This window comes from Stomoxys calcitrans, chromosome 1, assembly GCF_963082655.1.
Source record: "Stomoxys calcitrans chromosome 1, idStoCalc2.1, whole genome shotgun sequence".
NCBI classification, from domain to species: Eukaryota; Metazoa; Arthropoda; class Insecta; order Diptera; family Muscidae; genus Stomoxys; species Stomoxys calcitrans.
In genome coordinates this window covers 172,381,696-172,398,676 of record NC_081552.1, presented here as the reverse complement: position 1 = coordinate 172,398,676, position 16,981 = coordinate 172,381,696, and the positions used below count along the sequence as shown (strand labels likewise).

The following is a 16,981-nucleotide window of genomic DNA, read 5'->3' as shown; positions in this document are numbered from 1 at the left end:
CGATTTGGTTTATAAACTTATATAGTTCCGATATAAACCGATCTGACATCTTGACTTCTTGAGCCGTTAGAGGGCACAATTATTATCCGATTTGGCTGAAATTTGGCATGAAATGTTTTGGTTTGACCATCAACAACTGTGCCAAGTATGGTACACATCGATTCATTAGCTGATGTTGCTCCCATATAAACCGCTAGAGGGTGCAATTATTATCCGATTTCGCTGAAATTTTGCATGAAGTGGTTTTTTTGACATTTAAAAACTGTGCTAAGTATAGTCTAACTCTGTTCACAGCCTGATATAGCTCCCATATAAACGGATCTCCCGATTATACTTCTTGAGCCTCTAGAGGGAGCAATTCTTATCCGATTTGGCTGAAATTTGGTCAAATGAATTCCACTTTGGTCTCTAACAGGCAGTTTTTTATTAAATGTCCGCGGGCTAATACTCAAGTGATGCCTACCCTGAACTCGAACAAAATTCACCGTCAATACTGCTGAGATGCTATAGGAGGCAAAGACAAGTCATTCAAACAACCAGCATTAAATAAATAAAAGATATTTGACCACTTCACAGTGATCTTGAAATCCATCTCATTCACATCTTGTCTTATCTGACCGTACTATTTTCACAAAATTTCTTATCTTCTACAAGTTTGAGTTTGAGCATCCAATACGCGTCGTTTAAATGTGTTTGCTTGAATGCAAAAAAAATGTTTTATGCCACTTTTGTGTTGCCAAAAATATTTATAATAAAAATTTTATAGGTACCCACATTCCGTTGACGTACTTTCCTGCCATGTTGTGTTGCGACTGACGTCGGTGAGGTTTGATGTGATACCCAACTCACGGGTTTTATCACTTCATCGCGATAAGAAAAGCTTTGTAAATAGAGAAGAATTTAAAAATATTCGAGTGATTTAGATTTGCTTTCTTGGGCTGCATTCACATTCCTCTTCAGTAGTTGCAGACAGGCGGATGTGTAATTAAGATTTTAAGAACTAAAAGACATTTTCGCAAAATATGGCGGAAGGAAGAATTGAAAATTAGCATCTTCCTAAGCGGCAACGTGGAGTTTCTATACATTTTTTTAAGACAAGTGAGGTAAGAAAATAAAATACAACAAATAAATTCATCATGACTACAGAGTAGAGCTGGCAAATAGAAACAGGCGCAACATTCGATATTTCCGATATTTCAAATAAAAAATATCGATAGTATCGAAACTATCGTTAATTTCCCATCACCAATATTCCAAACGAAAATGAGAAGAAAAAAATGAGGAGACCGATTTATATAGAAGCAATATAATTGCACAGATCGATAAAAACTAAATTTAATAAAGTCGTTTGGAAGTCATGAGAAGAACTTTAGCCTAATCGGATGAAAATTGCGCCATCTATAGGCGCAATGTATCTTATAGGATACATTCAGTTCAATTTTGCGAACAAATGAACTTTGCCGATAGTAGCGATGGGAGAAATATAAATCGATATTCAGACAAAAAATAAAATATCGATAGTAACATCGATATCTTACCAGCTCTACTGCAGAACATGCGTATCATATAAAGTTCTTCGAGATCATCATAACTATGTTCTTTTTCGTTTTTGTGAAATACCTTAAGAGCAGCAACCTTTTCTTTACAAAAAAAATCAAAAACTAGGGAACAAAACGCACAAGAAGAAGAATCCTTAGTTGTACTCATGTATATATGGTACATACACCATTGTGTCTATACACATGATCGTCGTAGACATTGTGAGGTTAACATCCTTAAGGTTTTTGTCCTTCATTGTGGCCGATGCTTCAATAGTTCTACACAATTACGACGGACATTCAACTCAATGAACCCATTAAACAGAAGACCAACAGACAAACAACAGGCAGAAAATGTCAGCCAAGGAATTCAATGCCTTGTGTGTTCAACGAAAAACACAACTATGTATCTATGAGTGCGTTTTCTGTTTTCTTGATTATTGGCGTTAGGGATGATAAAAATGCACATTAGGGTGGTAGTTCAAAAATGACATCAAGAGATGAATTTAAAGAAACCAAACAAAAACGCATTAAAGACGGCCGAACCATATTTTATATGCCTTTCGTCTTGTATTGCATTTGTCAAGTTCTTTGGGCGATTTCTATTTGCAAAACAGTAACTAAAAATTTTGTAATTGAAAGTCACGAAAGAACTCTACATGGAAATTTTTATGTAGACAAGAATGCCTTCTTGTGTGAGTTCAAGGAAATGTAAAATGGAAAGATTGACTTCTATCGGAAGACCGATTCGGACCATACTCAACACCGATATTGGTAATCGCTAAAGTAGTTATCGTGAACAACCTTTGCCAAAACGTATAAGAATTGCACCTCCAACAACTAAAGAAGGCAAAGCGGTAGATCGGTTTATATGGGAGATACACCAGGTTATAGACGGATTCGTTCCATACTTGGCATGCCTGCTAAAAGTCATAACGAAAACTGTCGTGCAGAAATTTCTGTTTGAACCATTCCGTCCGCTCTACTCGGACGTTTTGGTTTTTCGCTTCGCAAGAATGTTCTGTGACTCATAATAGGTAGGTATTTGCGGAAAAAATTTTAACTCACTTAAGGATAGCTGCGATAGTGTCAGATATAGAGCCCGGGAGTAGGCTTAGAATAGACTCCAGAGACGCAAGAGCTGCGATGGAGGGCGTAGCATGTTGTTATCTGCTACTGAGACCTCGACTGGTGGAGCGGCTGCGCCAGGGTTCACTAGCCGACAGACGACTTTGTCGGCAGGGGCTTTTGACGAAGACAACTGGTTCGAGTCTTAAGGACAAGGCGGAACCTATTTTATCTTCGTATGCCTATAATTTCTGTAGGTCATAGACCTTCGCTGGCAACAAATACGCTCTTTAAGAGGTTGGAATAATAAAAGGCGTATCGCTCTCAGGTTTCTGACACTTGTCAACTGTCACCGATAAGGAGAAATGCTCCCTTAATCGGTCTCCGAGATTCGCCACACCGCTACGCGTCTAGAATCGGAAACGGCACAGCAGTTAACCAAAAGGCTGCGGTTACCTGGAGTGCATCCCATCCCCAAAAGAACTTAGGTGAACAGGCTGGGCCGTATCGGGCCGTTGCAAACTAATTGCTTTCGGGGATCAACGTTCAATTGAAATGTGCTGTTGCGCCCTAAAAAAGATTGTTGAGATCTGGCCAGGCGCAGCACTAGATTTAATTAAGAAGGACTACCTTGCTTCTCAATCAAAGGCACACGCATGGATCCAAGGATTCCCTCAGATCCTGAAACCATACTTGGGAGACACCGATTGGAAGGCTGGTAGATTGGATGAGTTTGCCGGTGTTCGAAGACATGCAATACTTTTACTAAACTCTGGCTGTTTCGCAGAACTCATCCAGTCTGAAGGAGTTGTATCCTACCGATTCAACAAGTTGAAACTGTAGGTGTATAGAAGCGGTGGGGTTGGGGAATCAGGAGACGACTCAACAGTTTTTGCTGAACACTTGTTTCAGGAACCAGCGATCGCATCTCTAAAGTTGGATAGGCTTCAAGTTGTGTGGCAGCGGGCAAGGACGAAAGGTACTTCGATCGTCACAGGTAGTTAAGCATTTAAGGAGCAATCGTTCACTACCCAAGTGTCCAGTGTCCTAAACAAGAGTGAATCCACCGTTTTTTAGCTCATCAAGAAAAGATCGAATGAATCTTGTGAGGATGTACTGCTGGATGACCCGGAAGACGAGGCTAACACAGTAGTGGTGGTAACTCTGAATTTTGACTATGGTCTGGTTTTTGCAGATAATCTCCACCACTGTAAGGCCGGCATGTGTTGGACAAGTGGAGAAGATGATGAGACGTTGGAGCATTTCCCATGTCATTGCCCGGCTTTCGCGGCTAAAAGACACCGGTACTAAAGCGGGAACACAATAGGAGACATGAACCAACTTAGGGACGTTGAAAACAATTAAAGATTTTGCATGTAGCACGGATTTCCTAACTTAGATTTTTTTTGACGTTGCTTTTTAGTATTAAGAGTGCACAACAAGCCGATTACTGGCCTAGGTGTATGTCTATAGTGGTATGGGGCGGATTTATATCCGCATCCTCTTTCAACCTAACCTAAGGTCGATTCAGCGGCAGGACGATTTGACGTTGTTCGTATCCAGAAACCATGAGTGTGTGGAGGAATGTTTCGTAAACTAAGAATTCCTGGCTTTTAAATACTAAGGATTCCTGGGAGACACAGAGCCTGTATTCTTGCAAAGAGTAGTCTAAATGTTTCTCGGCTTCCGTAGCTAAGCACTGAAGGTTCAGTAGTAGCCTGACTTGAAATTAATAAGTGTCAGAACAAGGATACATCTGAGGCCTCTAGGCTAAGGAAGATCCTATCCTCGAAACATATTACGATGGGATATATTTAGAAGTCAGAATTTGTATGGACAATGTGTAGTGAGGAAACACTAGAAATACTCGTTAATACGTATTTCCCAGGATACTCTCTAATAGACAACGTGGTGCCAGATGATATTGTCACTCGGATGTATTCGTCAGAGGTTGTTGGGGAAATTGTATCGAAAATCCTTTTTTTTTTCTCCGACTCCTTTATTTGTATACCCTCCACCATAGGATGGGGGCATACTAATCTATTCTTTTCATTTGTAACACCTCGAAATATTCGTCTAAGACCCTATAAAGTATTTTTATTCTTGATCGTCATGTCCGTCCGACCGTCTGTCGTAAGTACGCTAACATTCCAAGGAGTAAAGCTAGCCGCTTGAAATTTTGAACAAATACTTCTTATTAGTGTAGAGCGGTTGGATTGTAAATGGGCCACATCGGACCATGTTTTGATATAGCTGCCATATAAACTGATCTTCGATCTTGAATTTTTGAGCCACAAGAGGGCGCAATTCTTATCCGATGTGGTTGAAGTTTAGCATGAGGTGTTTTGTTACGATTTCCATCAACTGTTCTATGTAGGGTTCAAATCGGTCCATAACCTAATATAGCTGTCATACAAACCGATTTAGGATCTTGACTTCTTGAAATTTTGCATGAAGTGTTTTGGTTTCACCATCAACAACCGTATCAAGTAGGGTCCAAATTGGTTCACTACTAATAATTCTTATCCGGCTGAAATTTTACATCAAGTGCTTTGTTGTGATTTGTAACATCTACGTCATATGGTTCAAATCGGTTCATAACCTAATATAGCTCCCATATTATGCGATCTCGGATCACCCGTTACCCTTATTTTCAAAAAGCGCTAGATCTCGGATATGGGTCGACCGATTGAAGGGAAATTTTGTATGCCACCTTATGATACTTTAAAATTACTCCAAGGACGCCCCATCCCAAAATCCACCCGAACGGACATGTGGATTTAAAAATAGACTACGAACTTGGCATACAAATGTCGGAGGGTCCCCCACCCCCTAAAACACCACCTAATAGTACACTTTTACCACTTTGGGCAATATAGGTATCAAATGAAAGGTATTTAAAAGCAGAGAACAATTCTGACATAGACATTTATTCCTTGGTGTCTGAATGGCCTACCCCCCACCCCCCCCCCACACTCTTCAAAACCCGTCAACAGGACATTTTAACCGATTGGAACAATATGGGTATCAAATGAAAGTTGAGTACGCTTCTGTTATAAGAATTTGGTGCAAGGTGTCTACGGGGCCTTCCCAATCCCAAAAGCACCCCAAAACGGGCATATATGTCCAACGTCACAAAATGGGTCTTTGGGAGTTGACTACGAATCTGGTATACACATTTGGGACAGAGTCTGGGATCAGGACTATGACAATAGAGTTTGAATCTAATGTTAATATAAGGAACCGTCCCCTAAACTTCCTTCAAACCGTCCATATTTGTCTACACTATGGCAATAAAAGGCTCAAATAATCCACTAATCCAAATTTGTTGTACAAAACAGCAAAAATGTTTGCTAAAACAGCTTTGTCTGCTGAAAATGGGAAATCAGACATTACTGCTTTTTCAGCAAACATAGGACTGCAGTATTAGCAAACATTTCGTTCTGCTGTGTTAAGTACAAAAATCTGCTGAAGAAATTATACTATTTTTTATGTTCGCCTCTTACTTTTTTGATCACTTTAGGTAATTTTTTTAGACATTTCGTTGGAAGAGATGATTTTAATTTGTGAATATTTCTGTAAAGAAGCTACTTGATCTACAAATCTCCTGTACACATGACATCGCATCCATTGGTTTGCATTTCGAAATGTGGCTGAGCTCGCTTACATTTTTTGTTTTTGCTTTACTAATTTGTACATGACTGCCATGACCTTTTGTTTCTAAATTTAAAGAAAAACATTATGGAAAGTACACATTCAGTGGTGATTATAAACATCCACTGCGACACACATTTACATTTGCATTTTATTTTTTCTTCTAACATCCCCTTCATAATTAGGCAGCAGTCATTTTCAGTAAACGACAGACTTTTCAGCAGTAAGCCTGCTGTTCTGAAATTATAATAACAGCAGATCTTTTGCTGTAGAAGCAGCAATATTAACTACTAACAGTCAGCAGACAGTGTTTGCTATTTTCAGCAGACATTTTTCTATGAGTGTAGGTATTTGATATCCAATTTTGAGGCCAAGTGTTTGGTGGTCGTCTCAGCCCAAAACTCCTCCTAAACCATTGGCAATTGGGGCGCAACTAAAAGGAATTTGAGAATAGATCACGAAGCTGATATTTTTCAGGGCTAAGTGCGTGGTTGGCCGATCCACCCTACATACCCCTCAAACCGAACATATTTGTGGACTATGGCAAAAAGGGGCTCAAATTAATATCTGTTTTATGGCCAAGTGTTTCAGGGACGCCTCATCTCATAAACTCCCCCTAAACCAGAGATATATACCGACTATTGTAATATGTAGCTCAAATGTGCTTTTTGGGAGAAGAGTATGCATCTGAAATCCACTTTCGGGGCAAAGGGTTTGGCTACTCCAATCCACCACCAAAACCAAGAGAATGAAGTAGATCTAACTTCCAAACTTTAATAGGCGGACCCTCCCCTTGCCCTATTTTCAAAGATGCCAGATCTAGGGGATGGGTGGGGAGATTAAGCGAAATTTGGTTTGTTTATAATAACTCAAAAACAGAAATTTGGTGTCCTAATTGAAATTTGATTATCTAGGTGGCCGTCCCACCCCCAAAGCCCGCCAAATGAAAATATAGACCAATAATAATAATTTGGGGCTCAAGTTAATGGTAATTGAGGCTAGAGCACGAATATGCAATCCGGCTCACCCCCGAAGATACCCCCATACCGGACATATTTATCGACCATAGCAATATAATGCTCAAATGAAAGGTATCTGGGAGTAGAGTACCAATATGATACCCACATTGGAGGGCGAAATATCTGAAAGGCCGTACCAGCAGCCCCAAACAGGACTTATTTCCTGACCGTGTCAGTATAGAGCTTACATAACATAAGAGAGTTAAAGAAGGAACAGCGGTCCAGCTAGTCTTATATATAAAATTCAATTTGTGTTTGTTTGTTTTCTCCGTATAGACTCAAAAACGGCTGAACCGATTTTAACAGATTGTGTGGGTTGGTCTGGAAGGAAACATAGGCAATATAATATTTTGATATCGGGAGGGGGACGGACCCTCCCCCTTAACCCTAAAGTACAACCCAAAAATAAAAGTGGAACGATCGGGACAATATAGGATTCAAATGAAAGGTATTCAAGAGTAGAGTAAGAATTTCATAATAAAAGTTGGGTCCAAGTACATGGGGGGCCGCCCTAGCCCCAAAACCCCTTAATATAGGTTTATTTGACGATCATGATAATATGGGACTCAAATGAAAGGTATTCGGGAGTAGATTACGAATATGGTCAGTAAGAAGGAAGAGGCTTTATAATTTACTGATAACGGAAGGGGGCGGATCCTCCACCGTTACCCCAAAAACATCACCCAAAATCAAAAGTGGACCGATAAGGACAATATGGGTATAAAATGAAATGTATGCGGGAGTAGATTACGAATCTGGCATACAAATTCACCCCTACAAAAACACTCAAAATGCACATTAGCGAATCACGGATATATGGAACTCGGTTCGTTTATTCCGTATATACTGAACCGGTTTTCTCGAAATTTTAGCATTTTGTGTAGGTTGATCTCGAAGGAAACATAGGCTATATAATTTTTCGGTATCGGAACCTCCTCTTTATGCCAAAAAAACACAAACCAAAATCAAAAGTCGACCGATCGGGACATTATAGGTATCAAATGAAAGGTATTGACGCCCCCCCCCCCCAACCCTAAAACCCCTCTTAACAGATATATTCTAAGTTCATGACAATATGGAACTCAAATGAAAAGTATTAGGCAGTAGATTACAAATATGGCATAAAATATTAGGTCCAAGTAATGGGAGGTCGTCCACCCTTAAATATTCCCAAATGGGCATATTGGCCAACTATGGCTATATGGGACTCAAATGACAGGTATTAGGGTGTAGATTACGAATATGAAATTTGCGTTCAAGTCTAGGTGGCGCTTTTCCTCCTAAAGATACGTCAAATGGGTTATTTGACCAATTATGACAATATGGGACTCAAATTAATGGTATTTGAGAGTAGAAAACGAATTCGATATTCAATTTTGGAGCCAAGTGTTTTGGGTTACGCCGAAAGCACCCCCTAAACTGAACTTCATTTCTATTGGGAATAAAGAACGAATTTGATATATATTTTCAGTGCAAAGTGCCGGTGGCTGCCACAGCCCCTAAACACCCTCCAAACAGTTCAAATTTACCTGTCATGCCAATATAGGGCTCAAATTAAAGGGATTTGGAAGTGCAGCACGAATTTGATATCCATATTTGAATCGAAATGTCTGAGGTACCATACCTCCCCTAATGAGAGCATTACCCTTGGGAAGAACATTACCACCAGGAACCGAGAAGGGGCAAATTTTCACACATCAATGAGTGCTAAGGGAACTTTTTTATAGCCGAGTCTGAACGGCATCCCGCAGCGCGACACCTCTTTGGGGAAAATTTTTTAAATGACCATGCATGGCATTGTAACTCGTAATTGTTGCCAACATTAAGAGGGGATAAACACCGCTTTGTCCAATGTTTTCACTAGGATTAGAACGCGTTTAGCGTCAAAGGCTACAATGGCTCGAATTCAATATCCGCATTCAGGGTGAAGTGTCCCCACCCTAAAAAGATACTAGAGAGTTAAAGAAGTCACAGCGGAGCGGGCCCGGTTCGGCTAGTGATATATAATTGCCATGATTTATCCAGTAAATAAATAAAACCTCATCTAACCTTATTAACTTAGTTGGTTATCACAAACTGTGTATTTCAACTCAGTATAGATTACCATGAGCCTTGATCTTCTGCAATCATTCTCCGATTCCGGAAACCTAGTTTCAAGATTTCTTTATGCACATAGTCTTGCCATCGGAGATTTGGTATTTCTGCGTCTATAATCAGTTCTATTTCCAAAAAAACTTCTTGTCTTGATTATCTAATAATTCCCATTGATTTTGTTTTAATTCACAGATTCTTAATAACGAACTACAAAATAATTGCTATTCAAGTGATTCTTGTGATTGTAAAGTGACCTTATCGTGCCTATGTCCTTGATATTCAATATTGTGAAGAACAGAAAACAGATTGCAATGAACATATGCTAAAATGATGTAAAAATTAAAATTCACTTGAAATCTTGCTTGCTTCCCTAAAAAATTCGTTATAGTCCATCATGAAAAAACAACACTGACCTACTTATGTACGTCCATTTTAAATTCAAGTTAATTGTTTAGCTCTGCAAAAAATCAAATCAGGAAAAGTGAATATTACGAAAACACTTGAAATGTGTTAATTGACCAATTTAAGCACAAAAAGAAAATTTTCAATAAAGAACATTCGTAACAGAATATAATTTAAACAGTTTCACATAAAAAAGAGAAAAGATACATCTTGGCTTAAATTTTACAGACTAAAACACTTGAAGAACTGAAAAGACCCTGTAACTCTTGGAAACATTCCAGAAAACCCAGTAGTGTGATTTGCATGGAATGTTAATTGTACTAAAATTTAACAAAACCTCCAATTCAAATATCTTGATATTTTATGAAACAAAGGTGTAAGGCAACCATCACTTTGATCCATAATAGGTTGTTTCTGTTGTCAACAGCTACGTTATGGGGAAATCGAAAATATAGCAGACACACTCCATTAAAAGAACCACTTGAGATTCATAAGAATTTTAAATAGGAAAAGACAGGGGCATATAAATATTAAAGCGAAGTCTCTTTAAATTAGTCCTATCTAATAGATATAAATGAACACTGAATTATTCACCAATCGCCCGCAATGTAGACAGACAGCCAAATAGTCATTTTTGCTATACATCCGTTGGCTCATACAATGAATTCATTTGTGCGGCAATGGCCTATTGTCGAGACGTTGAGATATTCTCTAACCACTTGACAACAATGCTAATCAATATCCAGTGATAATGCAAAACTATTGTTGTTTTTAAACAACAACATCTGCATGTGAAAAAACGAGATCAGTAGTGATCGAACTCAAATGAATAATGCGAGTATACACTGTGAATGTCTGAAATGTTATCTTCCAGACTTGATTTTCTGAGCACCTGGAGGACAGTCTGTATTCTGTACTTTGCCATGCGATATTGTTTTCAGACGTTAAGGTGCTGTTTTTTATACTTCATAGAATAAATTCCCTGTCACACTTTTATATCGATGACAATTAAATACAAATTTGAACTGGAATTCTATGAATATCAGTTTTTCTCTAGCTGTAGGTATTAGGTTTCATTTTAGAGTTCTATCGCAAGATATGCTTTTTCATATGGCATTGTCTTTAAACCAGAACATATTAAAAACTTATACAATTAGGAAAATAGGACTATATAGGAAAATAGGAATAGGAAATAGGAAAATTAGGACTATTCGATTACATTTTCCGAATATATACTGAAAATAACTTGTTATACATTTCACTATGTTTCCATATACGGTTTATTTACATTTCCACACGCTTATAAACAATCAATAAAAACAAACTGATACTTACTTTCCTCACTTACAGAAGATTGCCGCTTTTGAACATTGTCCATGTTAACTTAAAAACAAAAAGTCCACAGAAGATGATGTTGATCGACCGCTGCTCATTGAATACAATGACGATGGCTTTGCTGATCGACATCATCAAATTGGCGAATAAAAACAAATCACGTGAAACGTAGGGAGAGGCATACCACAAATGGACTGTGATCACCACCATCATCATCGAGTTCTTAATTGTTTATACATTTAAGTTTATAAAAACAATACAAATGAAAACATTTTAATCGCTTCTGTATGTTTGGATATCAAAGACAATCGTTTGAACAATAAGCCAGCAAGAACGAATCTTCATATCTCGATTATTGGAAAAGAAGCTGATGAAGTCTCCGTACTAACCCACTTTACTAAGATTGCTGCTGCAGATCGTTGAATCCATTGGTCGAATTCAGAATAGATTTCCTAGTACATCGGTCTTTTGTTGTTCTTCCCCAATTTCTGACGCCTAGTTTAGAGATGGCAGATTTATTGAATACGACGAAGATTATCTCCCCCTAAGTCAAATTGGTCCATAAATTTAACGAAGAATCTTTTTTCAAACAAGCCAAGTATTCACGTCTGCAAATATCCATGCCTCGAAACCATATAACATCACGGGTATCAGTACGGCTATCAGTTTCTTGTACATTGGACTTTTTGTCTGGCGAGAGTTGTTATTATTCCTAAACTACCTAAATATTTAACCCAAGTAGCATTTCGTTTTATGTTAAAACTTTTGTCATTCGTTTCGTTTACGGCGGTGCAGAGATTAAATTGTCGACTTTCTCAAAGTTCTCAACGGAATGCCCTGTGCACCCAGGCAACTAGAAAGTCCAGTTGCGCAGGGTGTTCCCATAGTTGATACCATTCACTTTGTCTTATCTTATCTGAACAGTGTATTATACTTATTTACATTAACCTAATTTTCCATGAACATTCCCTTAAGGAAAAAGGGATATTCACATCTGTCCTCGTATAAACTTATCCAGCAAGATATTACAGAGATCAGTTGTCTCTCTGTCTAAAATTCCGTCTTTTATTGAACGGTTCGGAGAGATTCGTTCCTATTTTTATTGAGAAACGTGTATCAGCAAGCGTCATCCTGCAAAGTCCTGTCAATTTTGCTCAGATATGGCCTGAAATACTTTTAAACCTTTAAGGCTATGGTAAGCGGGTTTATTGTCAACAAAAATATGGTAGGTGTCGATCTTTCTCTTTTGGGATTACTAACTAAATTTCCATGAACATTCTATTAAGGAACAGGGTATACTTTTCTCATATCAATTAGTGCAGTCCGATTAAAGTTTAAGCTTAATGATAAGAGGTATCCTTTGTATTGCCCATTCCGAACGGCGTACCACATAGCGACACTATTTGGTAGAGAAGTTTTAACATGGCCGAATACCTCACAAATGCATGCCAGCATTAAGCAGATAACCACCGCTGAAATTTTTTCTGATGTTCACACCGGGATTGTCAATATTTGTGGATCCGTTTTTCTACTCCTTTCTACCGTCAAATTATAGTGTTACATTTTATAAAAGTTTGTTACCCGCTTCCTTCACCAATCTTAAGTCCGTTTTCGGGGTATAGGCTCCTGGGCCCCTAGGAGCCAAAAACCCCCATTGGGGGAGTGGTCCAATTTAAGTAATATGGGTCTCAAATGAAAGGTTACCTGGGTTCAGAATTCTTAAGATCCCGTAGATACTTTCCGGGTCAAATTTTTAGGCATGTTTTTGCATATTCGAAATCTATCAACAATACCATTCAATTAATAACCATATTGCCTAAATTGGACCATTTCCAAAGGGGGGTTTTGGTCCCTAGGTTTGTGCAAGAGCCTTTTCCCCCAAAATGGTCTTTAAATTCGTGTTCCTGGGGTCAAATTACAGGGGAAGTGCAAAAAATTAGAAAAATAGGGGTACCGCCCTATAAAGTACAGTTTTTCCAACTTTTGTAATCTCCAAAACCCACAAGGCGCCCATATTAACAGATCGCTCGATTCGATTTGACTTCTTGAGCACATAAGAAATTTTAATTTTTGTGTTAATTTAGCTGATATTTTGTGTCTAAAGTACGTTAATACAGTTCAATACCCACACCAATTTCCGCCCAGGTAGGTCAATAAAAATATATAGTTCCCATATAAACCGAGATTTGATTAATTGAAATTTGGTACGTGAAGTACACTAACACAACGTAAATTTCGACCGCTTAAAAATCAATCCCCCTGTTCTTGAGGCGTTAGAAGAGTCAATAATTACGCGATTTGATTTCTTCAAACCAATCCAGTTATGACCTTAGTTAGGCTAAGTTAGGTTGAAAGGAGAGTGCGATATTAATCCGCCCCATTCCACTATGGACATACACCTAAGCCAATAATCGGCTTGTTGTGCGCTCTAAATTCTAAAAAGTAACTTTGAAAAAAGAAAAGCTAAGTCAGGAATTTTATGCTAATTACAAAATCCATAATTACTTTCCTTGCTCTAAGTTGGTTCATGTTCACTTGCCGCACCGATTTTGCATAACTGAACTCCTAGTCTTATGTGTCTCGTTATGATACCGATGATAGCTCACGGTCCGGATTTCCCCATTGGACTTTTCGTCCATTTCGCTGGTCTACAGTGTACTTTCGACCCGAAAGGCTTCGGGTTAACCATGTTTATTGACAGCAGTCCTCACTGCCAAATCGTCTGCTCTTTGATTCCCTCTTGCTCCGTTGTTGTCCTGCACCTATACAATGTGGATCGTGCAATCCTCAGAGAAGGCGTTAATCTCCTTCATACACACCAAGACAGTTCGTGACCCTACCGTCCTGGTTGTTATTGCCCTCATGGCCAGTTTACTGTTCGTAAAAAACAGTAACACATTCCGTGATCACCCGCATCTCCGTACTATATGTCGGATATCCTCATCGCTCCGTCTATGCCAAGACAACATGTTCTCTGAACCTGTTGTGTACGTTGCACTTTTCCCCATTGCATTGTAAGTATTGGTCTAATCACGCTCCTTTAGAGCCAGTGGACTATCCTCAGATTCAGGTCCCATTTTGAGCACTATGTAGTAGAGGTGGAGAACTTTCGATAGACGGCGCCATAGAGAGTCGGCGATAGTAATTTTATAACCATCGATAGTTGACGTCTAGAATAATATACATATTGGGATGGTATTTAAAGCTTCAAAAAAATTGATATACGATATTAAGTTAACCTTAATAGGACTTAGCCGCTATCGATAGCACCGATAGTGACCAACCATCGATAGTGCTATCGATAGTTCTCCACCTCTACTATGCAAGTGGGACGCAGAGTTTTACAATTTTTGTTGGTTTCTCTTTCGAGACGAGCACAATGATCGGAGATGTTTCCTGGCAAATGGAAAAGGAAAGTCAGAGATCGCAACACTCACCAACCACTATGGGACGCGTTACGTAATTTGGTTTAGAATTACTCATCAGCCATATTAGGTATGACGGCTTCAAGGGCCGTACGTTGGTATGTTGTACTTATACCGAATTTATTGCGAAAGCGCCTCTATGATATAAATACCAAATTAACCACGCTCGACAACCCTGTCTATTAGCTGTACTTTTCCCAATGCATGTGTTTTTGTGTAATGGCAGATTTTTTATCTGCACAGCTTCACTACTCCCAAGGTATACACATGATTCTGTGCATCTGTTGGAAGTTGTATTGATGTCTTCAAACTTCAATTAACCGGATGTTTAATTAAACGGAGTGAAATGTGTTAAGAATTCGTTAAAATCAAATAGTTCAAGTGATTTTTTTTCAATTAAACGATTTTTTCAATTAAAAGGTGTTCAATTAGGCGGATTCGACTGTACCTTTAACGGATGTTTTAGGTAGCTGTCCCAGATGATACGAAGAACCAAATTAGGCCTGTATTTTGCCAAGGATAAGCAAAGATCCTAATACTAAAGCATCACGCAGTGCAGGGGCGAGAGACCCAACACAGCCTAACGAACAGGGACCCGACGATGGAACCATCAACGACTTTCTCGAGATTTGTAAGACTAGGATGGATAAAGATCCTAATGCTGAAACATCAGTGCAGTGATAGAGAACTCAATGCTGCCTTACGCAGGCGATAACCAGAGAGACCATAACCAACTCCTAAGAAGCCCATTTACTCAAGATTTGGATGACTAGTATAGGTAAAGATCCTAATACTGAAACATCAGGCAGTGCAGGGACGAGAATCTCAATACGGCCTAACAAACAGGGACCCAACGATGGAACCATCACCGACTTTCTCAAGATTCGGAGGACTAGGATAGGCAAAGATCCTGATATTAAAACATCAGGCAATGTAGTGGCGGGAAACTTAATGCAGCCTAAAGGAGCAGGCGATGAGACCATCACCCACACCTAAGAAGCCCATTTAATGGAGGACCAATGATTGAGACAGCTACTCACGCTCTGATGGAGAAAATCAGCAAGGTCAAGATTCATATTGCCTTATTTCAGGAGCCATGGATGACCCGGAACAAAGTTTCTGGACTTAACCATATGAACTACCAATTATTCTATGCTAACAATGATACTCGGCCGAGAATCTGCGATATTTATCATAGAAATTTAACGTCAACGTCGGATGCAACAGTGATGAGACAGGTAGACGGTGGAACATATCTGGCATCACTTTATCTGCCTTTCGCTTCCGACACCGGAGCTGCAACGGTTGGTCAAGAAAGCAGAACTGACAGGAAATGAGGTACTTATAGGGTGCGATGCGAACTCTCACGACATCTTGTGGGGTAGTACTAACATTAATAAGCGGGGCCAAGTCCTTGCTGCCAGCGGCACAGTTTTGGATTCACGAAACACTAGTATTGCCATCTGGAAGATAATGTTACATGGATGGATCAAAGCTGGAGGCCAGAGTGGGACTGGGAGTCTACATTGAGAGCCCAAGGACTGATAACTGTTTTAGACTGCCTGACCATAATACGGTCCTGCAGGCGAAGATCCGGGCGATCACGGAATGCGTGAGGTGGTGTGGTGCTAACGCGAGGACGTCCAGTGTGAACATATTACGGACAGTAAAATAGCCATAAGGGTAATAACAAACAGAACGATAAGGTCACGAACAGTCTTGCAGTGTAAGAAGAAGATTAACGCCTTTTCTGAGGATGACACAATCCGCATCGTAAGGGGAAGTAAGGGGGAATGAAAGAGCAGACGATTTGGCGTTGAAGGCCAGAAAACTGTCGTCAATAAACTTGGTTAACCCAAAGCCATTCGGGTCGACCCAGTCCCAACTAAGGGTGTGGGCGACGAACGCGAATGTAACACTGTGAAACAGCGAAACAGTCGGTAGAATAGCGAGAATCCTATGGGGTGATCCGGATCGTTAGAAGACGAGGCTATTACTGAACGGAAGTAAGAAGGGTTTGAATATAGCCTTTGGTATCATAACGGCACATATAGGACTACGAGCTCACTTATGCAAAATTGGTGCGCCAAGTGATAGCATGTGGAGAAGATGATGAGACGTTGGAGTATTTCCTGTGTCATTGCCCAGCTTTCGCGGCTGTATATCACCGGTACTTAGGTGGGGACACAACTTAGGGGAGTGGTATGGAAAACAATTAAGGATTTTGTAAGTAGCACGGAATTCCTAACTTAAAATTTTTTTATACCCACCACCATAGGATAGGTCATTCTAGTCTTTCCGTTTGTAACACCTCGAAATATTCGTCCGTCCCTCCGTCTGCCGAGATCACGATAGCGCTCGAACGCGTAAAGCTAGCCGCTTGAAATTTTGCAAAGATACTAAATATTCATGTAGGTCGTTGGGGATAGTACAGTCCATATCGGTC

At 39.5% G+C, this 16,981-nt stretch overlaps 1 protein-coding gene across 1 annotated transcript in view; it reads left to right on the top strand.

The window, feature by feature from the left end:
• Window positions 1-16,981, top strand: part of LOC106082520 (putative phospholipase B-like lamina ancestor) — a 102,671-nt gene that overhangs the window by 30,551 nt on the left and 55,139 nt on the right. Inside the window, exons 3-4 of the mRNA XM_013245080.2 lie at window positions 3,684-3,859; window positions 11,126-11,278. Coding sequence (XP_013100534.2) covers window positions 3,684-3,859; window positions 11,126-11,278 — 329 coding nt within the window. The remainder of the gene's footprint in view (window positions 1-3,683; window positions 3,860-11,125; window positions 11,279-16,981) is intronic.